At 47.6% G+C, this 23634-nt stretch overlaps 2 protein-coding genes across 2 annotated transcripts in view; one reads left to right on the forward strand and one right to left on the reverse strand.

The window, feature by feature from the left end:
- LOC144149266 (inositol-trisphosphate 3-kinase A-like) overlaps positions 1 to 23634 on the reverse strand; it is a 488782-nt gene that overhangs the window by 179591 nt on the left and 285557 nt on the right. The gene's annotated exons all lie outside the window — the stretch shown is intronic.
- LOC144149064 (uncharacterized) lies at positions 1538 to 22840 on the forward strand. The gene is made up of 5 exons (XM_077680605.1): positions 1538 to 1930; positions 3321 to 3351; positions 13886 to 14015; positions 19200 to 19581; positions 22291 to 22840. The coding sequence occupies exons 1-5, from the start codon at positions 1880 to 1882 to the stop codon at positions 22591 to 22593; spliced, it is 897 nt and encodes a 298-aa protein (XP_077536731.1). The 5' UTR covers positions 1538 to 1879; the 3' UTR covers positions 22594 to 22840.

A 23634-nucleotide genomic window follows, 5' to 3' on the forward strand; every position in this document is an offset into this window, starting at 1 on the left:
TCGAGGTATTCCTTTGCGTTCAGTGGGCAGCAGTTTGGAAATGATGCAGTTCCTGCTGTCAGACGGACCACTGCGCTCACGTTCAAACCTTTGTGCCACGACCGACTCGCACCCGCTCGTCGGTGTGCGCGGAGGCTGGGGTTGAATTCAAGATAAGGTTGTCACACTCATGAGCGGAACCATGACTTTTCGCGTAACCAACGCTATCGCGGCACAACTGACTATCGAATCACTCGCACACGCCTTGCACGGAAACACAAGGTTACGTCGCGGCCCGCGGCCTGCCTGGCCGCCATGAAGGCATGGAGGAGAAGAGGGGTGCCTGATCTGGGGGCCGTGCGTACAACGTCGCCTTGGCAACAGACGCTTGGCCACAGATATGGCGGCGCACTCGCATGGTTGCGTGCATGCATTCCACGCCATTGAATACCGGCTATAGAGACCTATCAATCTCATAATTTGTGGACTATGGTCATTAGACAGGCAATAAATTTTTTATTAGAAACCCGCTGCAAGCATCTTATTCCTTCATTATGTTGAGTTTCAATACACTCTGTATTGCGTTTCTATAGCCCACCCAAGGAGGTCTGGTAGTTTATAGGAGCATATATGTGGGGGGCTATTGCGCCACGTGCCCCGCCGCATGAACCGGGATCGCGCGATGGACGGCCCGTCACTTCGTCTTGGGAGAACTTGGGAGCGGCGGTGGCGCCTGGGGTGACGAACATCACCGCCGGACACTCCGAGCGCCTAAAACGCTCCGCTGTTAAAACGTGCCAGAAAACCACACTCACAGGCAACAGGATATTACGACTACGCTCAATAAGCATTTTATTGAAAGCTAATTGAGACAAATTTAATAAGAATTCACCAGGAGCTCCATTCAAACTTAGTTCATATGCAACATGATGTTGTGGCTGGGCACAATAAGAATTTTATGGAAATATAATTAAGGTAAATTTAATATAAACCCGTCCGAAACTTTATTCAAATCTGACTCACACGCACAGGATGTTACGACCATGCTCACTAATAATTTTAATAAAGCTAATTGAGTTAAATGTAATAAAAACTCACCAAAAAGTCTACTAAAACTTTATCCACACGCAACAGGATGTTACGACTATGTTCAATGAAAATTTTATACAAAGTAATTGCGATAACTCTAATAAAAACCCGTCAGAAATTCAACTCAAACCTTACTCACATGCAACGGGCTGTTATGACTTTACTCAGTGAGAACTGTACAGAAAGCTTATCAAAAATGTTTCATAAAAACCTCGCAAGATACTGATAAGACGGTGGTTTTAGATCCCAGCAATCCACAGGGCGTTGCTTTTCGACATTTTGTGAGCGTAACGTGTCAATACTCCCTTGACCCCGAGAACACCTCATTTGACACTCAGCGGCTGTTCGCGAAGGATCGTTCAGAAGTTTGGCATAAGAACAGGCGTTAATAATAGTAGCTTCGCAAAACTGAACCACAATTGTCTTCTTCCTGCGTCTAGTTGCTCGAAGACCCCTTTGTTGTATCTTTTTCTTGAGGCACGACACTTCTAAGACGCAAAGAGATGTTTTTTTGTGTTTTTTGCCGCATTTCAGCATCTTGAATCTGCAGCGAGAATTCCTCATTTTAGTCGCCAGTGCGTCATCCTTTCCTCTATTTCCCAACCCCCGTCCCAACTACTTGATTTGAAGGACACGAGTTGATTGTGTTGCAGATTTGAAACAACGAGAATCGGCACATGCAGCGACGACACCGTAACGGTTTACAGGTGACGAAAGACGTACGCGTCGAAGGGCCAGCATGAGATGTGCGACCTTTGAGCATGCGCAGATCAGCGGTTGAATAGAAGGAGACGGGACACGCGCGCCTGGCATGTCGTGGACTGCGACGTGGAGCAGCAGCGCCCTGGCTGCTACTTTTCTGGTATGAGGAGGACTTTCATTTATCAGGCTATCCGCCTCTGACGAGACACACCATTCAGGAACTTTGGTAGCTGCGTTAAGAGTATTCGTTGTGAAGAATGTGAGCGAAGCGAGACGTTTGACTTCGGGAAACTGATTGTATGTTATTTACGCAGGTACCTACATCGCCGTGAAAGGCAATAACGCAGCGGGGAGATTATGAGCAAAGGAATATAATACAGTTGACATTTTCATGAAAGGGGTTGTGGCACTGGCTAGAAGACTATATATTATTATATCAATGTTGCGCTAGTTTACACTGTCAGAAATATTGCATCACATTGCAAATGCAAAAGGAAAAAGAAAAGCGCCATAGGTAAATCGGGAAACAAAAAAGCAAGTGGAAATACGAACAGGTCAGAGAACGTAGCTACTATTTTAGAAAAATTGTTCAAATTTCAAGCAAAATATGAGGCCGGCGCCTAAGCTATTTGACCTGTCCGGCTGTTCATTCATGTGTAGACCTTGCAAAAAATCTCGAGCCATCACCACTAACGTGAAACGCGGGCAGGGGCGAAGCATGTAGTGTATAAGTGCATTGTTGTCGTTTTAGAGTTTGTGCTAACGGAGACGAAACCGTTGAGGGGTACAGGTAAACCGCTTTGCTGTAAAAATCTATTGTCTTTGAAGCACGACGAGTTATAGCGCGAGGCGTTGGAAAACGAGCGTCCCGGTGTGTTTTTTCAGCACGCATTTTTGCTTACGGAGATGAAACTGTGAGGGTGTGAAGGTATACGCTTTGCTGTAAAGGTCTCGTGTTTTTGAAGCACGAACCGTTCTAGCGCGATGAGTTGGAAAACGAGCGTCCAGGGATTTAGGACCGTGACTACCTGCAACGACGACGACGACAGGAGACGCCGACAGCCCGAGCCCCCAAGAATTTCGCTCCTAAAAGGCAAATCTGAATATGCTGATCCTTGATTGATTGATTGTAGTGTTTAACGCGCCGACGCAACGCAGGCGATGAGGCGCGCCTTAGTGGAGGGCTCTGGATTAATTTTGACCACCTGGGGATCTTTAACGTGCGCCGAAATCTCGTACACGAATATGCTGATCATGTATGTGTATATGCAAGGTTTTCGATACGAGGGGACACATAGTAGGTTCAGTTAGATGTTTTCCTTGTCGATGCCCATTGACGTACGCCGCAGCACAGAGCAAATCCGTGCTTGTGAAAATAAAAAAAAATGTTTTATGCAGATCTCTGGTAGCGTTATTGCATGCCCGGAAGTGTTAGCTTTCTGACTTGCCGTAATGTTATGACCAGGGGTCAGTTTTTGCAATTGAGTATGCAGAATGTGAACTCGCGCACCATGCTAAATTTCGGCTACCTTTGTTTTATCTCCCTTTAGCTTTCATACACAAGCTTACTGACTTCATCGGGTGAGTAGCTCTTTTCGGCATATTTTTTTTTTATATTGGGTGTCTTCCTTTGCAAGCAATGCTTCCACTTTGCAGTTGTACCTTTACCCTTCTTTGGAAGAGGTGGTGCACTCCTGTTATTTCAAGGCGTGGTAGTAAGCATGTCTGGCCTAGATGGTTGATCACACAGCCCGTACATGCACTACGTACAGCCTTTGTCAACATTTTCTAGGTAACGCCAAAGAATTAGAAGTAAAAGCTTAACGTTTAACCGTGACCAAATTAGTTGAGTACAGTAAGAAAGAAAGGTGCTTTCTCCAGCTTTTTGGCATAAATATTTCATTCGGACTCGAGAGGTAAGCTTGTACTTGGAATTTTCTGCGGCATATGTACTCATGGCACGGCCTAGAAAATTTTGACAAAGGCTAGCCGTATGCGTTGCTTGGCGGTCGCATTTAGCATGATTATTGTTACGCGCCTAATTTACAGCATATTGTGCTCTATCTGCGACTAGTCTACACAATAGTCGAGCAATGTTAGTGTTCCCACCCTCCGCACTGGTGTTGCTGAGGGTGTCGCCGTCGTCGCTGACGGATAGGGCAGCGTGGCCACTCCGGCATGCTGCGCTGCGCCGCATTAACGCAGTACCAGGCACGAAATCCCTGTACTAACCTCTGCGTGCGTGCGTATGCAGACACTTTAAACACATCTAAACGTCCATTGTGAGTATGGGGCATCCTAATGACAAGTACATCGACTTTTAGAGACGTCTTTCTTACTTAAACGCAGAAATTTTGGTCTGTCTGTATGTCTGTTTGTCGGTATGTCTGTCTGTCTCTGACTCGATTCAGCCACCCGGCCAAAGTGAAACAGAAACTGCGCAATAGTCTTATATACTCACAGCCAAATCTGAACGTCAAAGTACGGTGTTAATGTTGATACGTGTCAACATTGTTGAACAATTCATTACGCAAATATCAGGCAGAAAATCAATACGTAAGCGATATTTGCAGTGTTCCTTCATTAAAAAAAATTCATGGATGCTTGCTTTTTGCAATAGCAAATGAAATACTACATCAACGGCCGAAAACGGTCGCCTGCGGTTGCCAGCGCTACCTCCTGGCGGCATTTAAGAAATCGAACGGCAGTAGCAACGAAAGGTTCCATTTAAGAAATCGAACGGCAATAGCAACGAAAGGTTCCACTAGATGGCATCCCCATTCCGCTTGGAACGCTCCTGGAGTAGTGCAACGTGGTTCTGTAAACGTTGTAGTAGGGTGTTTCAATTCACGCGCGTCTCCGCCGTACGGCAACGTTGGCATCGAGGCACCCGCCGTGGAGCAGTGGAACGCGGTAAATTTATGCTGTATTCGGGTGGTCGTTTTAGAGCGCTCTAGAGCACTCCGAAAAGCGACTCCGTGTTCGGGTGGTCGAAATCGAGCGCTCGACGTATGTTCGGTTGGTCTTCTCAGAGCGTCGTACTCCACTCCGAGCACATCCGACTGCTCTGACTCCGAAGTTGGAGTGCCGCCGAGAACCGCCGCGGCAGCGGAGCAGTGCAGACCCGTCTCGCATGAGCTCCGTCGTTATCTTAGTAAATCGGCCTTCTAAGAGGCGCAGTTTCGAAATTCTCGCGGCGATCTCATCGCCAAACCTGCTCCTGCACCCAGGAATACAAGTATTTCGAGGGACCAGGACGAGAAAGACCATCCTTTCGTACTTCGCAGACCACGCCGGCGCACGCAGCTTTGGCTAGCGCCCGACGTTCGCGCGCGCCGGCGCCGGCCGCGCCGTGAAAGCCACGATGCTCCAGCAGCCGATAGACCAACCCCAAGCGTCTCAAGGGACTTCAACGACGACGAACGGCGGACTTTCGCCTTTTTCTCAACAACAAGCACCAGCGCACGCTGTGCAGGAAAACAACGACGACGCCGGCTGGGAACAAGCACTCAGCCGCCGCACAAAACAGCGCATGAAGAAAGAAGCACGAGGAACCCTCGAGGGGGAAGCTCCTGATAAAGACGGAAACAGCGACCGTGCAAGTAAGCAAGGCAATTTTCAGCAACAAAAGAGAAGACTCCCTCCCCTGCCGCAAGACGACTTTAAAATCATCATCAGGCCGAGGAAAGGACTCCCTCTGAAGACCTTTTCAACACTCGAGATAACCCAGGCCGTAGCAAACGCGTGCCCGGGAGGACTGACCAACCTGAGGGAAGCGATTGTGCGCCCACGATGGGGCTCAAACATAATCATCGTCAGCACGCCGAGCGAAGAGGCTGCGAACGAGCTTCGGAGAATCAACTTCCTGACATTCGGCAGCATCACGTATGACACAACATCGTACGTGGCTTTCTCCAAGCATGAAGTCAAAGGAATCGTCCACGGATTTCCACCGGGAACACCATCGGAAGACCTCATGAGAGGCCTGAGAGTGCGGACGCTGAACACTAAAATAATCCAAGCCCGCATGCTGGGGCAATCGAAAACTGCACTGCTGACTTTCGAGGGTGACACGGTTCCCCGGGCGGTGTATTTCCACGGTGGTGAACTTCTGTGCTACCACTACAGAAAGACGCGTCAAGCCTGCCAGAATTGCATGACGGCAGGACACCGGTCAGATGTCTGCCCTACGCCACACGTCAGCAAATGCCCCCAATGCGGCACGGATAACCCAGCCCCGGAACACCCCTGCTCCCCAAAGTGTGCTCTCTGCGGTGAAGAGGGCCACGTAACTGGCACAAAGGATTGCAAGAAAAAGTTTCGAAATTCAAGGATACCCCCTGGCAACATCCCCAAAGGAAAGCAAGCAAAAAAACCCAACCAGCCCAGATGGTTTGCGGAGGAGTGGCCAACTCTGGAAGAAACCACCGACCCACCAGTGCGGAGCAACACCGAGCAGGCGACGATCTCCTCAGGGAATGAAGCCCCCACAGGGAACAAGACCACCAAAGACCGAGTGGCCTCCCAGGAGCGCAAGCAAGAAGGCAACAAGAAGGTGAGTTGGCCAAAAGTAGCTGCCTCCCTACAGAACACAAACACTAAAATTGACTCTTTACAATCCAAACAGGATAAGGTAATTGAAGAACTACGAGCCCAACTAGCCAGACAGAACAACGAGATCGAAAACCTCCGAAGACAGCTATCTGAAAAAGAAAAACGTAGCGAAAGCCCGCACAAAAGTCCAGCCATAAGCACGTGCGCCTTTACCCCAAAGGACATGCCTGCCCCAATACCGCAACCTTCAGTTCCCCCCCAGCTGCTAAACGATCCCAGTGGCATAGGACTCTTCCTAGCACAAATGCAACACGCTCTAAACAATAGGATGGACCAAATACAGCAAGTTCTCCTCAACATGGCGAAATCAGCAGAACAGAAACAGCATAACGAGGCAAAGAGAAAACTCGAACAACAACTAAACCCAAGAGGAAGCAAACAACAAGCACTCGATGCACAGATAGAAGACCCTGAGGCAGACATCTCAGACAAAAATGAAGCACCGTAAAAAGGCCCCTAAATCAGAAAAATTAGAGATATGGCAATGGAACTGCAGAAGCATACGCAACAAGAAATGTTCCCTAGAACAATACATACAAAGCAAAGAAGAGAAGCCCGAAATCCTATGCCTGCAGGAAGTGGAATATATGACGAATATATTAGGTTACACCCGCATGGATATAACGAAAGACCTACGAGTGGCGATATACGCAAGAAAAGACATCACAACCATCAAGCATTTCTTAATGACCCGATCCCCATCGGCCAACTTAATAGAAATTGTTCCCAACGACAGGAAGAAACGTTCCGTCTTTATTCTCAACGTCTATAGCTCACCCTCCAACGCAAGCGAGGATTTCTCAAAGCTCATGGGAGAAACCATGCTCAAGGTGAAAGGAAATAGACTGATAGCACTGGGCGACTTCAATGCACCCCACAGAGAATGGAACTACAATTTTAACTCTAAAAAAGGCGAAAACCTCCTCAACAACATGGACAGATATGGACTAGAATCCATAAACGATCCCAGCAGCCCCACCAGAACAGGAGGCATTAATAACAGAGACAGCTGCCCGGACCTCACCTTTGCTAAAAGCAGTGACCACCGTATAATATGGCACAACACTAATGAAAATCTGGGCAGCGACCATAACATCATCTGCGTCAGAACCACGTCAGACAACTACAAACTGCAACGAAAGCCTGCCAGAATAACAGACTGGGAAAAGTTCAGATCAGAACTGCCACTAACAGAAGATAGAATCCCAATCACCGACATCGATATTTGGAGCAAAGATCTAATTTCCAGACAAAGAAAAGTGATCAATACAATACAATGCGACGAGGAAACACCATGCGTGGACAACCATCTCATGAGCATATGGAAAAAGCGAGCCAAACTCATCAAAAGATGGAAGAGACAAAAACGAAACAAACGACTCCGAAAAAGAATCAAAAACATCACGAAAGAGGCGAAAGAATACGCACATAAGCTTTCCAAGCAAAACTGGGATGATTTCTGCGAAAACCTCAAGAACACTCTCAGCACTTCTAAGACATGGGCAATCTTGAGAAGTATGCTGGATCCAAACAACACCAAAAGAGAAAGCCAACATAGTGTAAAAAGATTAGCCCACACGTTCCAAGGCTCAAACGAGCAGCTTTTGGAAGCACTCAAGAGCAAGTTTGGAGACAAGGACACCCCGGATCACAGCCAAACCCAATACAAGGGCGCAAAGAACGACATCCTTGATCAGGACATCACCAAAGAGGAAGTCTTCGATGCAATAATCTCAGCAAAAAGAAAAGGCGCTCCAGGCAGAGATGGAATAACGAACAACATCATCAGAAACCTCGGTAATCAGCAGCTAGAAGAACTTACCGAATACATAAATGAACAACATTGGAAACGTGGCTCCATCCCACCGGAGTGGAAGCATTCGGAAATCACAACTATTCCTAAACCAGGCAAAGAATTAGCAATCAACCATCTGAGACCCATATCGCTTACCTCATCTGCGGGCAAGCTTTACGAACGCATCATAACCAAACGGCTGTACAACTACCTAGAGGACAATGATCTCCTCCCATACAGCCTAATCGGCTTCAGAAAAGGCCTATCCACACAAGATGCCTTCCTGCTCTTCAAGGAAGAAATCCTTGCCAAAAAGAATAACAAAGACCAAATACTTTTGACTCTAGACCTCAAGGGAGCGTTCGACAACGTTTCCCACGAGGCAATCTTAGAGGCCCTGAACAGTATAGGAAGCGGAGAACGGATCTACAACTTCGTCAAAGCTTTCCTTTCTAACCGAACTGCAACAGTAGGGTTGGGAAACCTGAGATCCGGCTGTTTCCAAATGCCGAACAGAGGCACCCCACAGGGTTCTGTTATCTCCCCCATACTGTTCAACATTACAATGATCAAGATTGCGGAAGCCCTAACCCGATTCACAGACATAGGTCACGTCATCTACGCTGATGACGTTACTCTATGGGTCTCCAAAGGAAACCTCCAACAGAAAATGGAACAACTGCAAGCTGCCGCAAACGTGGTTGTGGAAAAGGCAAGAGAGAACGGCCTCGAATGTTCACCTGAGAAATGCGAGCTCATCCGAATCTATCCAACAAAAGAACAACTACCTTCCCAAATCCAAATCGGAACAAAGACCATCCCCGAAAAAAACCAAATCAGAATACTAGGCATGATAATACAGAGCAACAACCAGATTGACGCCACGATGAAGAAGCTCAAGAAGACAACAACCCAACTTGCTGGGATTATCAGAAGAATTACAAGAATCCGCAGTGGCATGAGCGAAAAAGAGACACTCAGACTTGTCCAAGCACTCATAATCAGTAGAACCACATATAGCCTCCCTTTCCACATCACCACGAAAGCCCAAGAAGAACGGATAGAGGCAAACATAAGAACAGCATACAAGGCAGCTTTAGGTCTGCCTTTCTATGCATCAAGCGACAAACTATCAGCTCTAGGAATCTTCAATACCTTTCAAGAGCTAAGAGAAACGGTGCTAGTAGCCCAGAGAGAGCGTCTCAACAAAACTTCAGCAGGAAGAGCCATCTTGCGAAGAATCGGAACTCCACAAGAAAGAATCAGGCAAGACGGGATGACCAACATCACCCTAACTCAACGCAAAAGCTTGATCCCACGCCCCCTACCCAAGAACATGCACCCCAGCCTCCACAAAGACCGAAGGGTTGCCAGAATCAAATACCTACGGAAGTCATTCCAGCACCAGAGCAACACAGTCTACACGGATGCAAGCAGAGGCGCAAACCGGAACTCAACAGCAGTAGCGGTGGACCACCTAGGCGAGCTAATAGACTGCATAACTATCAAAGACTTAGACACCGACGAAGCGGAGACAAGCGCCGTCCTACTAGCCATAAGATGGGGCGAACACAACGACCAAGCGCTGAACATCCTCACGGACTCAAAAAGAGCCATTCTAAACTTAGCGGCAGGCAGAGTTCCCAAGTCCACAGAGCGGATTCTTCCTGCAACCCTGAAGCATAAGCACACCATCATTTGGTGCCCCGGTCACGAGGGGCTAGACGGAAACGAGATGGCCGATGAGGTAGCGAGGTTCCTAACGTACCGCGCCGAGTCAGAGCACTCGTACAGTCTTCCCCCTCCTGAAACCCACCAAGAACTCCTCGCCAGGCTTCGTCTCAGCAGGCAGAAGTTTCCCCCTCCACACAAAGGCCTTAACACCTACGAAAGCCAAACACTAAGGAAAATTCAAACGAACACCTTCATCCACAAGTCTAGACTTGCTCTGATGTTCCCGAACACCACAAACGAACACTGCAAAAAATGTGGAGAGGTGGCAAATCTTTTCCACGCATCCTGGGGATGCCCCGTTATATGGCCCCCGGAGAACGCCCACGAACCCAACACACTAGAGACATGGGAGGCAGCCCTGGCCAACTCCGCCCTCGGGACTCAGCGAGAGCTGATCCGGAGAGCGAAAATCGGGGCAGCTGAAACTGGGGCCCTGGAAAGAGGGCTCCACTCACTTCTCTAGCCCCACTTCCCCTTCCCTTATCGCCTTTCCCATCAATAAAGTTTACTGACTGACTGGAGTGCCGCCGAAATCCGGAGGCGATTGGGTCACGTGACCCCGGCCGCCGCGGCTCGCCTCTGGCTCGCCCCGCTCGCCTGCCCAGTCGGTGGCGTTCGCTGAATCCTCCCTTCCTGTGCTGAGGCCTCGACAGCGGTTAGTTGTGGGAGTGTTTCGACGATTTTGCTTCTCGTGCTATTCTCCGCATCATGTCGAAACGGAGACGCCTGTTGAGTGTAGGGGAGCCGTCTCCGCTACTTCTGCAGCTCGAAATCGACGCCGAGGAGGACAGCAGCTCAGACGACGACGACTCGCACGTTTACGCTGCGAAGTTCGCCGAACTGTTCGCCGAACCACTTCCAGTGTTCAAAGTGCACGAATACGTTCGCAAGGTTGTGCACACCTATTCATACCTTCAATCATTGCGAATAACAGGCGCTCGGCTGATGTCGGGGAACTTTGGCTTGGAGCTAACGCGTCCGATACGGAGGCCACCATTTGTTGAGACACCTTGGCCGGCCTGGCTGTTTGCAGAACTTTGCCGTTTTGGCCGCGCCGCGGCGCCACGGTCGCGTGCTACTCCAAGATCGGGTGCGCGTTCGGTTGGGGAGCGGTGACTCTTGCTCGGATTGGGGGAAGCGGCGCATCGGCGTACTCCGAGTCGGAGTATCAGAGCGACCACCCGAATACAGCATTAAATTGACTTGAGCAAACCTCTAGCGTGTTATCTTGGGAGGAATTGGCGGGAGGGGATCAGCATGACAGGGTAGCGGGAAAGTGAAGAGAGGCATTTACTCGCCAGGGGCGCTAGTCGACTATCGTCTTTCAGCGACATTGCAACCAAAGGAGCAGATACGCGGCCATTTTTTTTTCCAGGGGCAATATAAGTCGTTCTGTGTGCATCAATATAGGAAGGCCCTTGAATCTTTTTTTCTTGCTTTTTATGAACGTTTCCTATGCTGGGAACCGGTTTTTGGCGGCGGAGAAGCCTGCCCCGGAGGAAACGTGACACGGTAATAGCAGATACTGCCATGAAGAACAGCGCTAGAACAGCTACGCTGTTAAAAAATGCTTTCAACGCCCCCAGTTAAACTTCGAAGAGGGATCGGTCGGCCGTTGGTCGAAGATGATGAAAGATGACTGGCTCGCGGTCGATGGCCCGTGGCGACGGTCTACTCCAACAAAAAATGCACAAGTAAACAATTTATTTACCCGAAGTACTCACAAATCATAGCATATATCGGAGAGACGAGGCCGGGAAGGGCCCGTATCCTGCGGGGCTCCCACGCTCTCCTACAAAACACCAAACAATTCGTTTTTACCACCAAAACCACGCCTCCAAAGCCGCGGCACAACACAGAGTGAGGAGGGCCTATCGTTTGCCCCACATTCGGCCGCTGATTGGCCACAACATAACAATCGATGGTAGTCGAGTACGCAAATAATCACGTGACCCACTATCTAACTTCATGGAAACACGTTTAACAAACAAACAACAAGCAAATATAACTGACGACGCTCAAGATCGTACAACCAAACCTCGTACCGTCCGTGAAGGGGACTTCACATAATCGCCTCTTTTTTGTAAGCGCACCCTCGTTTTCCAAGAAACGCGCGGAACAGCAAGAATGCCAGACCGTCTGCTCAGAATGCCCGTCGCTGCGTCTAAAGACTCGGACCTCAGACACGGAACAAATTGAACTTCGCCCTGCAACTTCGAGCCGCACTGCGGTAGTAATTCCAGTACACTATAGTGGTACACAGAACGTCTCGTGCACCCGTTCACACTTTTGACCCTTCAGCTGACCTCACAGTTCCCGTCCCTTTACCGAGGGCCGCGAATGTTTCCATCGGCTACACGCGCTTCTCCGCCCGGTGTGGGCATTCTCAATGGCGGAAATAGCCGCCGTTAAACACAAAAGGGACGCACTCCGCCAGCTCCATATAAAAAGAACCAGAGACAAGATTCGTATGAAACGAGAATCGCTCCTGGCTAGTATTGTGGCAACCGACGCCTTTGGATCGGTCCCCTTACAGGGTGATCGCCAACAAACAAACAAACAAACAAACAAACAAACAAACAAACAAACAAAGAGAGACGAATGAAAAAAATTGGCCGCGTATCTGCTCCTTTCGTTGCAAATGTCGAGAAAAGACGATAGTCTTTATCGACTTTTGTTAAGTAAATTCCTCCCTTCGCTTTCCCGCTCACCTCTCATGCTGTTGCTCTTGCGTCGCGCTCCTCCCAAGGTAAACACGCCAAAGGTTTGCTTAATTCATTTTAAATTTCCCGCGTTCCACTGCTCCAAACCGGGTGCCTCGATGCGAACGCTGCCGTACGGCGAAGACGCGCGTTAATCGAGGAGCCCTACTTCAACGTTGATAGAACCTCGTTGGCCTGCTCCACGTGCGTTCCAAGCAGAACGTGGTACCAATCTTGTGGAACCTTTCATGACTGTGGCCGGTTGATTTCTTAAAATGGCGCCAGAAGCTGTAGTGGCGCGGGCGACAGCAGGCGACGGTGTATGAGTGAATTTTTTTTTCTGCAGTTGATGAAGTATTTAATTTCGCCAAAATCAAGCAGGTATGATTTTTTATAAATTAACACTGCAAATATCACTTCTGTCTTAATGTTTTGTCTTATATTTGCGTAATGTCTTGTTCTTCTTGAACAATGTTGACAAGTAGGAACATTACACCGGACTTAGACGGGTAGATTTAGCCGTGACTATATAAGACTATTGCGCAGCCCTTGTTTTGCTGTGGCCGGGTGGCTGAATCGAGTCACAGACAGACAGACAGACAAAAAGACATACAGACAGACCAAAATTTCTGGGTTTAGGTAACCCAAGAAAGACTATCGTCTTTAAAAGGCTCCTTCGGAAGCCTGCCGAATCCCTCGCGCGATACGTAAGCCCGACCAACATAAAAATAAGAAACACAATAAGGCAAAACAAACTAATCACACGATATAAAAGCTGCCGCACGGTTCTAATAAATTCAGCTGGTGCCCGAACTTTACACCCCAGTTTTTTTGTTCAACTCTGTGACCTTACCGATTCCTACCAATACCAACAAAGTGGGTGATATTGCTGTGTGGCGTATACTTGTTTAAGGTACACGGTGAATACAGTTGAGGACGACGCACGGAACAGGACAACACGAGCGCATGTGTTGCGCTCGTGTTGTGCTCCCTGTTCCGTATGCCGTCCTCAACTTTATTTACCGTGTACCTTAAAGTGTGACTGATTCGAACAGAAAGCACGCGAAACCGACTAGCTATGTTCCTTACTTGCTCTGTAGAGTAAACGTCTTTACAAGCGGTAGCTTTTCGAGCTGTTTAACTGCCTCACCCTGTCGGCAAAGCCGGCGTTGGTAAACATCACAGCTTTCAATTTTTTAAGCACCTGCTGCGCAGAGACACAACTCTACTCTCTACGATTCACACGCACGGTGTTACTTTCCTTTGCCAGAGATTTTCAACGTCGATGCAGCAATAAGACGGTACGCAGAAAAGGAGGCAAGAGTACGTGGCCTGAAGTTGCAGTGGCTAGATTGCTGGTACAACAGCTCGTATATGAGGGAACGCCGTGTTTTGACGCCGTAAGTATACAGTTAAGACAAAGTAAAAATATGTTTCTTTTTCAAAGCGAAGCAAGATCTAGATCTAGGAAACCAAACACCAGTTTTAAAGGACCCTTTGATCTGTGACGTATACTGCTTCCGGACTATTTAGAAAATATGGGACTGCCCTGATTTCCATCGAAGCTGACACTTTTTTTTCGTTGCCGATGCTGCATTTATAAAATGCTGCATAGCGAATACAGGTCATTCTGTCGTGGTGATGCTAGTGAAGTGGCTTTTAACAACTCATATATTCCGCTTTTGAACTTTTTGCTCATCACATAAATCACTGTTCGTGCGAAGGAGACATATTAGAAATTTGTTCGGAGGTTTTTCTAAACCCTATAGAAAAAACCCGTCTGCAAACAACACAGTCTTTTATTTGCAAGACAGGCATTGTGAAGGGTTTGTCGAAATCACATGCGCTAAACGTTGGAAGAAAATCCTGCAATTTTCGTAGCCCCCGAAAAGTACTTGTTATGTACTAAAGTACCCACGCCGCTGCTGGGTTTCGAAAACTTTTTTTTCCTGCAAACCGAAAATATGTGCCTCTTATAGGTATTTATGCTGGGCAGTTGTCACTTGAACTATTGTTCTTTTCACTACGCCAGAGTTTCGGATTCAATCCTTAGTTTTGTATACGGGAACAGCTTGGGTCGAATTGCCAATTTTATACCCGTACGAAACAAAGACATTAAGGGTTATTAAATGCTGAAATGCATTCACCTTGCGTGATCACTAACACGCGTAGAATATGTGCGGGATAATTTCGTCTGCTACGTATGATGGGGTAACCGAATACGCTAAAATATCAATAGAAATAGGTTAGAGTGGCATGAAACTGTACAAATACATGCCAAAGGTCCTGCGTGGCCAGAAATCGACGCGTAAGACGCTATTGATGACATCACACGCACGTTAGAGAAAAAGGGTTTGCAGAACTGACATAGCACTTCTAGGAGCTTCGCTCACGAAAACACACGGCAGAAGCACTCGAAAAGCAAAATTCAGCGAATTACGTTAAAAAGCGGGGTTGGGGCAGAATTTTCGAAGCCCAGTGCCACAAGCAGGGATACGGGAGGCGAACTTCGAGAAAATTGCGACCTTAAGAAAACAAAAATTACACTCTCGCCCTTTGCACAAATCTCAAAAGGGGGAGAGTGAATTAAACGTAGAGATATTTATTTACAAGAACTAAGAAAAGTGCTTGCAACACACCACCAGTTAGGTCGTAACAGTTGCGATTCGCTGGAGAAGAACAGAGTACTTCACTTGTCGAAGCGGTGACGTCTATGTAAGCATGTTCGGATTCGCATAGAAGTCATGTATAGGTGGACGAGTCGTAGGCTTAGGACGACACCACCATTCAGCGAAATAAAAATGGCATATTTACAAATGCTGCCGTGGGCCCACCACCGAAATTAAGAGAGTCAGGCAGCTGTCTCGTCATATGGCTAATCAGGACCAATGCACTTCCAATGCAGGGAACGGGGTACATTTCAGTAAAAGTGATTTGAAGACGTCGAACTGAGGAAGAAAAAAGGGCCTCCTTTCAGTAACCGCAGGTTGAGGGGACTCGAGTTGTATTTGGCATACGCTCTGTAAACCGTACAAGTTAACCCCTCACACTAGGTCAAGAAAATGTATGAACTGGCCTTTCTTGACCGGTGTATTATACGACGTCAAAACACAGGGAAGACTGCCGACACAGTGCTGAAACATTGGGCACAACGTTAATCAAGCATTGCCGATACATGTGAGTTTTAATCAATATACACAAGCAAGAAGCGGTCTTCGATCCAGATCGGCTAATTAAGCGGACGAGGGACATTTAAAACGCGCATAGCAGCGACAAATGAGGGCGGTGTCCATGGATCGCCGTCCGGCGGCGCTTTAGCTGAACACTAAGGTATGGCACGAGTGCCGTCCGTTGAAGTTCTAATGTTTAACGCTTGGCTAGCACTCTTCCGAATTACGAGGATTCATGTACGAGGTGTGTTCTATTAGATTTTTTATTATCTCGTTTTTCCACTGTCTATTCATTTACAGTATCGCGCAAAACACTTTGCAGATATTTAACATCAATGTTATTTCCTGCATCCCTCTACAGATCTCTTTACGATGGTTTACACGGCCGCAATGTGCTTAAGCGAGTTTTTAAAATGCCTCTTTCAGCATGTACAAAATATTTCTTTTTCAAATTATACATATACGGATACTTTGCCCTGTTAAAACATGGCTGCGCTGTAGGAACATTTTTGTGTCTTCTATTAACTGTAGATTTTGTGATGCTCAAGAAACAATTGAGCATTCTTTCATTGACTGCAAAGACGCTCTATTGTTCTGGGATGTGGTTCAACGGTCACTCCAAAAATACTTTGAATTAATGCCCCACAGTGTGCGGTACCTTGTAGTTCCCTGCGATGACGTGCTGTATTCCCTGTTTTTTTTTTTTTTTTTCCTGATGGCTCTCACAGTAACAGTGTCGCAGTTTATGGAAAACGTGTAAGTTAGAAACGCTGAGCCGGTGGTATCGTCCAAGTTGCAGTTTAGTGAAATGATAATTAAGGTAAAGGGCTACCATGACCAAAATTATTTGCGAACTGAATGGTATCCGGTTTTACACCGGTGTGTACTGCCCCCTGACTAGCGGGAATTGTGGCCAGTGTTTTATCCGCCGAATTCTGGATTACCCGTTTCATTCTGCATATTAAGCGCCACGATTTGTAAATATCAATTGTGAATATATATGTTTCTTCATATTTGAACTAAATAACATGACAGAAAAAAAAAAGTACTCGTGCAGCGGTTCCGTCATAGCCTCGCTATACGATGGGCAGTGGTTTGAGCCCTATAGGGTTGAAAATTTTTTCTGCATACGTCAAATAGTAATTCTAATGACTTAAGTTCGGTGTTTTGAACGACCCGCCGCGGTGGCTCAGTGGCTAAGGCGCTGCACTGCTGAGCACGAGGTCGCGGGTTCGATTCCCGGCCGCGGCGGCCGCTTCTCCGATGGACGCGAAAAGCAAAAACGCCCATGTGTTCTAGGTTTCGGCACACCTTAAAGATCCACAGGTGGTCGAAATTAATCCGGAGCCCTCCACTCCGGCGCGCCTCATCACCTGCGCCGCGTCGGCGCGTTAAACCCTACAATCAATCAACCGGTGTTTTGAACACTTTCTTGCGGTTCGTTAGGTTGGGTTACGTTACGGTAGGTTAGGGAGAGCGAAGCAGTAGAGAGCTTTAGTATAGCGTTTTAGCCGTGGCGTTAACAGGGAGTTTTAGTATAGCGTTTTAGCTGTAGCGTTAACGTTTTGCGGGCCGCAATCGCGAACGGATAGCGCCTCGTTATGCTACGGTTAGCGTGCCCGCTAACGCTATGGGCGCGCTAAAGTGGTGCTTTCCGCTATACTAAAACTCTCTAACGTTTGCGCGCCGCAATCGCAAACGGATAGCGCCGCGTTGCGCGAGGGTTAGCGTGCCCGCTAACGCTATGGGCGCGCTATAGTGTTGCTTTCCGCTATACTAAAACTCCCTAGTGTCAGACGCAGCGTGTGCGTTTTCTTGCGAAACGCCGGGGGTCGTCAATTTAGTAAAGTGCCTATAGTACTGTCGGAAGGCACTCTACACAGCGCAAACGCAAATGCGACGATGACCATAATGATGGTTCAGCAAAAAAAAAAAAAAAAAAAATCCATGCACCTCGAAGAAATTGGCCAAGATTAATTGTTTGATGAATTAGTAAACAAACAATAAAGCAGATGCACATACAGATGTCACACGATAGAAAACAAACGTAAAGAAAGAAGCCTGCTACGGCGCACGAGAAGTCTGGCGTTGATAACGTGCGGAAATTAATCTTCCAGCTGGTTAAAATCTCCATCTATAAAATTAATGTCAGTAAATGTGTAGCAGTAGCTAGAAGTTACTGAATTCTGCGACAGACAACTTTGCATCAACACCACGAAACAAATGCATTTTTCACAGATAGTACTCGTGCACTGCTAACTAGGTCGTAGTTCTCGATTTCATGTAAGTGTGTTTACCGTACTATGTGAGTCAAGAGCAAAAAATCTGTGCGCGTACCTGAAGCCTACAGCGGTGTATTGAACAACGATTTATAAAACAGGTAATAAATTCACTTATTTCCCAGTCACTAAAGAAGTTGGAATAATACATCAGTCAATAAATAAATAAATAAATAAATAAATAAATAAATAAATAAATAAATAAATAAATAAATAAATAAATAAATAAATAAAAATCAGCTAGTGCGCAAGCACTATAGGCGAGGGCCACAAGAAATCTGCGCCCTTCCTCTGAATCCACTCATCTGAGAACACCCACCCCCCCTTCCCCTCATGTACAGCAGAGACAGCCTTTTCACCTATTCCGATATCCTTGCCCATCATAGATACACCAGACAACGATTCCCAGCGCCCACGCCTCACTCACACGCCAGCACGCGCGCACATACCGAAGAGAACAAACTCCGTCCCTACTCACTCTGATACTAGCTAGCAGAATACACCTCTGACTCTACCGCGATGCCTGTCCACAGCGCCCCATCTCATCTCATCTGCCTTCCTCCAACACACACCATGCGCATGTCCATCCGTCCCGTCAAAGCGCTAGCGCTCACACCCCATCATCACAAGCATCACCTCAGCCTCGTCATGGGAGGCTGACCCAGCCTCCTCCAGAGAAAAGCTGTGCCGCCTAGCGGAGGACGCCGCCTTGACCCGGTGTGATGGGATCCACCCGTAAAGTCTAGCGCAGGAATTAAGTTTCCTGGCTCTCTTTCTCTCTCCCTCTGCGCATAATCTGGAGCGTATGTAGCAGTGTTTCACACCTACAGAGTGGCACATATATGTATTGAAAGACGCCTTATGAGTTTATGCTGAGTCTTAGGCACGCGCGTTAAAGACAACACACAAGATAAATTTACCCCCCCCCCCCTTTGATTACGTAAATGAACCAATTGAGATATGATTGTGCACTTAGAACAACTCTGAATCAGAATGCTCAAAATTTTTAACCCAATTACCTTGATTGAATCAATGAGGAGGTCAAAGACTGCACTTATGGTAACCTACTTTTCACACTATTAGTGAAAAAAAAAAAAAGAAAACCCCGCAATGTTTGAAACCAAACTATTCGCAGGTATCAGCTACGAGCTCGACCCGGCCAATTCCAGCTACAGGAAGCCAAAAGCGAAACAAAAGCGCCTACAGTCGTGTACACGACCACGATCAGAAATGATGGAAAGGATCCTATAATTTCCGTAATCAAGGAATCCAGAGAAGTCTTGGAAACGAAGACCATCACCACCACCAAGGGATTGGAGTTCAACATTTCCGGATCCTCAACGGCGACGATTAAAGGTGCCGTAGGGATAGGCGGAGGCTTCTCGGCTAATTTTATGGCCCACAGTACTGAGACGAACAGTAACTCCACAAGGAAGACGATCGACATCGAAATGAAGGTGACTGTGTCCCCACAAACAGAGGTTCGAGTCGAGTGGCATGTAACCGAGATCCAAAAGGTGAGCACCGCATTTCCGGGCCTTGTTAATTGACAAAAAAAAGTACAGTGGTAAAGCTGAAATAACATCACGCGCTCAAATTGTCGCGACCTTATTATAAACAAGAAAACACGTACTAAGTATTCGGGAAGTCGAAAAAGTAGTTAAGGAGGTATAAACGTTTGTTGATTCCTATAAAAGGAAAATTGAGAGCTGGATGATCTTCGTTGTAGTAGCGTTGATCATCCAGGGTGGGTGGCGCCCCTAGTCCAGGCTGCCATGACCCTCAGCTGCTTGTCTGGCACGGACCACCAGGCCGCGCTGGTCATCCAGGACCTCGCTGGACAGCAGGGCCTCCCACTTCTCCGTCGGTGACGCCAGGACCTCCGGGGATCCTCCACACCCTTGCACTCCCACACCATGTGGTAGAGTGTGTTGGGGATGCTGCAGAATTTGCAGTCGTAGACTGGGATGAATCATGTGCAACTATGAGGCGTGCGGGAAAGAGTTAGTTCGGAGTCTTCTTAACTGCGTTGCTTCTTCTTTGGTGAGTTGTGGATGAGGAGGTGGATATTTCCGTCTGCTCAATCTGTAATGTTCCAATATGTCCCTGGTGCGTCGTGGGATAGGTGGGAACATCGGCGGTGGAGTGGCTTGAGCTTCTGTGACGGTGAGGAGGGTAGCGGTAGTTGCCCGGTGGGAATGATATCGGGGAGCGGCATCAGCCACCATATTACCCTCCAAAAAATCATGCCCCGTTGTCCACACCATGTATACGTCCGGTACATCATCATCTTTCTGGTCCTTTAGCTTCAGGAGTATATTAAGCGCCACTGTGGAGATACGACCCTTCCGAAAATTTCTGCAGGCTGCTTGGGAGTCCGTGATTACAATCATGCGAGCTTGACTTTTCGTGATCGTTGTAGTAGCGAGAGCAATCGTCGCCTCTTCGGCTGAGTGAATGTTTTCAGTCGTGACAGTTGCCGAGCTTAGCTCCTTTCCTTTGCTTTTGGTCAGGGTTATCGCGTGTTCTGCATGGTTTGCGCTAGAATATTTTGCGGCGCCCACGTACCTTGTTCGTTACGTTGCAATAGACTTTTCAATGCCTTTACCCTGGCATTTCTCCTTCCTTTGTGATAAAGAGGGTGCATGAGATATTGGCAACAGTGCTGTACTCCCTCAGGCAAAGTGGGATGCGCCTTTTTTTTGGTTTCGGGAATTCAGGTTCACCTTCTATCCGAGACGGCGTACTGTGGCGCGGCCTGTTTCTGTGAGTTTCAGCCGTTCTATTTGGCTAACCTTGTGTGCCTCCACAAGTTCCTCCCACGCTTCTCTGTCGAAGTCTTCGCCAGTAGACCTAGAGCCAATTTGTATGTTGTCCTTATGAGGATGATGAGTTTCTCTTTTCCCGCGTTTTTGGCCCTAAATATAGGGCGCCATAGGTAATTCTGCTGATAATTAATGCTTGTATTAATCGGATTGCGTCTTCTTCCTTGAGTCTGTGCTTTCTGCGCGCAAGCCTCTTGACAAGGTGGGTTACCTGGGTGATGGTGATTTGGAGTTCGTGGAGTGTAGCAGCTCCAGTTCCGTCTTTTTGGAGAGTGAGGCCTAATTCTCGCAGTCTGTCGACCCTTGGGATAGCGGTGCCATGAAGTTTCACTTCCGGGTCCGGTGCTTCCAGCGGGGGACTGCTGCCTTTCGTCCTCTTTCTCAGTACCAGAAGTTCCGACTTCTCTGATGCGACGGCAAGTCCACACTGATTGAGGTATGCCTTGGTGCGATTTCCGCTCCCTGCAGGGAATCCTCTTGGTTGTACCCTCTGGTTGTCCAGAACGTGAGGTCATCTGCGTAGATCGCATGTCTAAAACCAGGGATTGTATTTAGCTTGTCGGGTTGTTTAGTTTATCATAGCGATATTGAAAAGTAACGGCGAGATCCCTGAACCCTGTGGGGTGCATTTTGCTGGGATCTGGAATTTGTAACTACGGATCGTCCCGAGGCCCACTGTCGTCGTCCGAGACGAAAGGGAGTCCCGAACGTAGCTATGGCCCTCACCCCACATTGCGAGTCCTGTAAGTTCTTCAGTATGGCCTCGTGCGATACATTAAAAAACGCACCTTTAACGTCAAGCGCCGGGATGGCGCTTTTTTGTGACGTGCTGAGGTTGTCATTGACTTCTTCATTGATCTGCAGCAGAATATCATGCGTCGATGAGTACGGCCGGAAACCGCACATGGAGTCGGGGATCCTTATTTTGCTTAAATAAAGTTTAATCAATCCAATCCAATTATTTCGTTGTTGTCCTCCATGTGAAGGGTTAGGCGATCCAGAACCATGTGCTCCATAAGTTTCCCTACGCACGAGGTCAATGAAATCGGCCTGAGGTTAGACAGGCTTGTTGGGCTTCGGAATCATGGTCCCATTGGCATGTTTTCCACGGCGGCGGTACACTTTCACTCTCCCATACCTCGTTTGTCCTGTTAAGAAGACCCTCCTTGATTTTTTCTGGGATGTTGCGGAGCATTTGGTAATCTTGTCTGCTCCTGGCGCAGTGTTCCTTGTCAGCTTTGCGAGCGCCGCATTGTCGAGGTTAGATCATCATAGTCATCATCATCATCATCACAATCATCATATCATCGGAACCGGTTAGCTGCGCTATATAGCGCAGCTAACCGGCTCCGTTAAGCTCGACATTCTTTATTCTAACTGTACTTCTCTTCTCGTACCCAGAACTACACATGGACCATGGATGTGTTCCTGAGCGGATATTGTGTTCTCTACTACGACCGAACGTGGAACGGCGAGCGCTTACAAAAGGTTCCCGTCAAGTTTCTCGGCTACGACCCGAGCATACCACAGCTCAAGCTGGAGAGCGCCAAACACTCCGGCATCGTAAAGTACCAGACCAGCGGCGTCATGACATCAGTAGAGACTCTGAAGCACAGGATTATTGTCACTGAGAAGCGACTGAAACCTCCAAAACACAAACGCACCAAAAAACCGAACAATAAGCCTGGCAAATCTAAAAGTTAGCAATTAAGACTGGCTGCCGATAGGCGGTGATCTTCAAACAATGAGACCGCGAGCGCAAGTACGACAAATAGCTCGGAAATTTTACAAAATGTTAAGGGATGGTAAGAAACGGTGCGGTCTAATAAATAAGATTAAAGTTATAAACAAAATGAACTGCGCTTTTGTGTATGGTGGACAAGATAAAAACTGCGCTGGGTCGGCTAAAAAAAAATGTCGCAGAAAAGTATGTTTTGTTCGAAAATTTATGAACGGCCGTATTGCAGCGAATAAACATTCTTTCGAGTCAATAAACGAACAAACATTGTACATTTCACACGCACTATTTTGCTACTGAATCTAACATGGCGTTCATAAGAAAGACAGCGTTTTTCAACAGTTCTAGTGAGACGGGGACGTCTGCACAGTGTTAAGCAGGACGTATTACTCTCCATTATGAAATGCTTTTGAAATAATGATTGATATGTAGTTCTGCACAAGCCTGCGCCGTGAGGATTTTCACCGTGCAGTTTCGTTGGTGCTCACAACCAGCGCTGACCCGGTAAGTACTTGGGAAGGAGACCACCTCGGGAAAACTGACGGCCGATCGCTCCTACAAGGTTCGCAGTGCTTCCTGGACAAGCGAAAAATCACTGGATGCACTTAAAATTCCTCACGTGAAAGAATTTTTGTAACAGAATTGAGCCGAAGCGGCCCTGATCCACCGACGGCAGCTGTCATCTTCACTGACCAGGCCTCCTGAGTAAGTATGCGTGGAACTGTGGGTCGGTACGTGGACACCGAAACCAACTGGAAATATGCGAATCTCATGTTGGTTAGCGCACACGAAAACACGGGAAAGGAAAAGAAAGGACAACGCGAGCGCGGTCTGACAACTGAAATTTTATTAGCAGACATCTTATTAAAAAAAGACTTATTATCTAGCATGCGTACAAGACCTTTTTTTTTTTTTGCGCAGAGGCAAGACAATCCATGGGAAAAAAAATGTTGACGAGTGTCGTTGTACCACAGGAAACATCCTCCTCGCGAGGGGCACGATCGAAT

Source organism: Haemaphysalis longicornis, unplaced genomic scaffold (assembly GCF_048455015.1).
Source record: "Haemaphysalis longicornis isolate Haplotype H1 unplaced genomic scaffold, Haemaphysalis longicornis Haplotype H1 scaffold_8, whole genome shotgun sequence".
Taxonomy (NCBI): domain Eukaryota; kingdom Metazoa; phylum Arthropoda; class Arachnida; order Ixodida; family Ixodidae; genus Haemaphysalis; species Haemaphysalis longicornis.

Excerpts from the sequence above, each read along its gene's own strand:
- LOC144149064 (XM_077680605.1), top strand. The coding sequence starts at position 1,880 with ATGTCGTGGACTGCGACGTGGAGCAGCAGCGCCCTGGCTGCTACTTTT. Across the intron at positions 1,931-3,320 it reads CCCTGGCTGCTACTTTTCTG|CTTTCATACACAAGCTTACT; the intron begins GTATGAGGAGGA and ends ATCTCCCTTTAG. Across the intron at positions 14,016-19,199 it reads GAACGCCGTGTTTTGACGCC|GTATCAGCTACGAGCTCGAC; the intron begins GTAAGTATACAG and ends AACTATTCGCAG.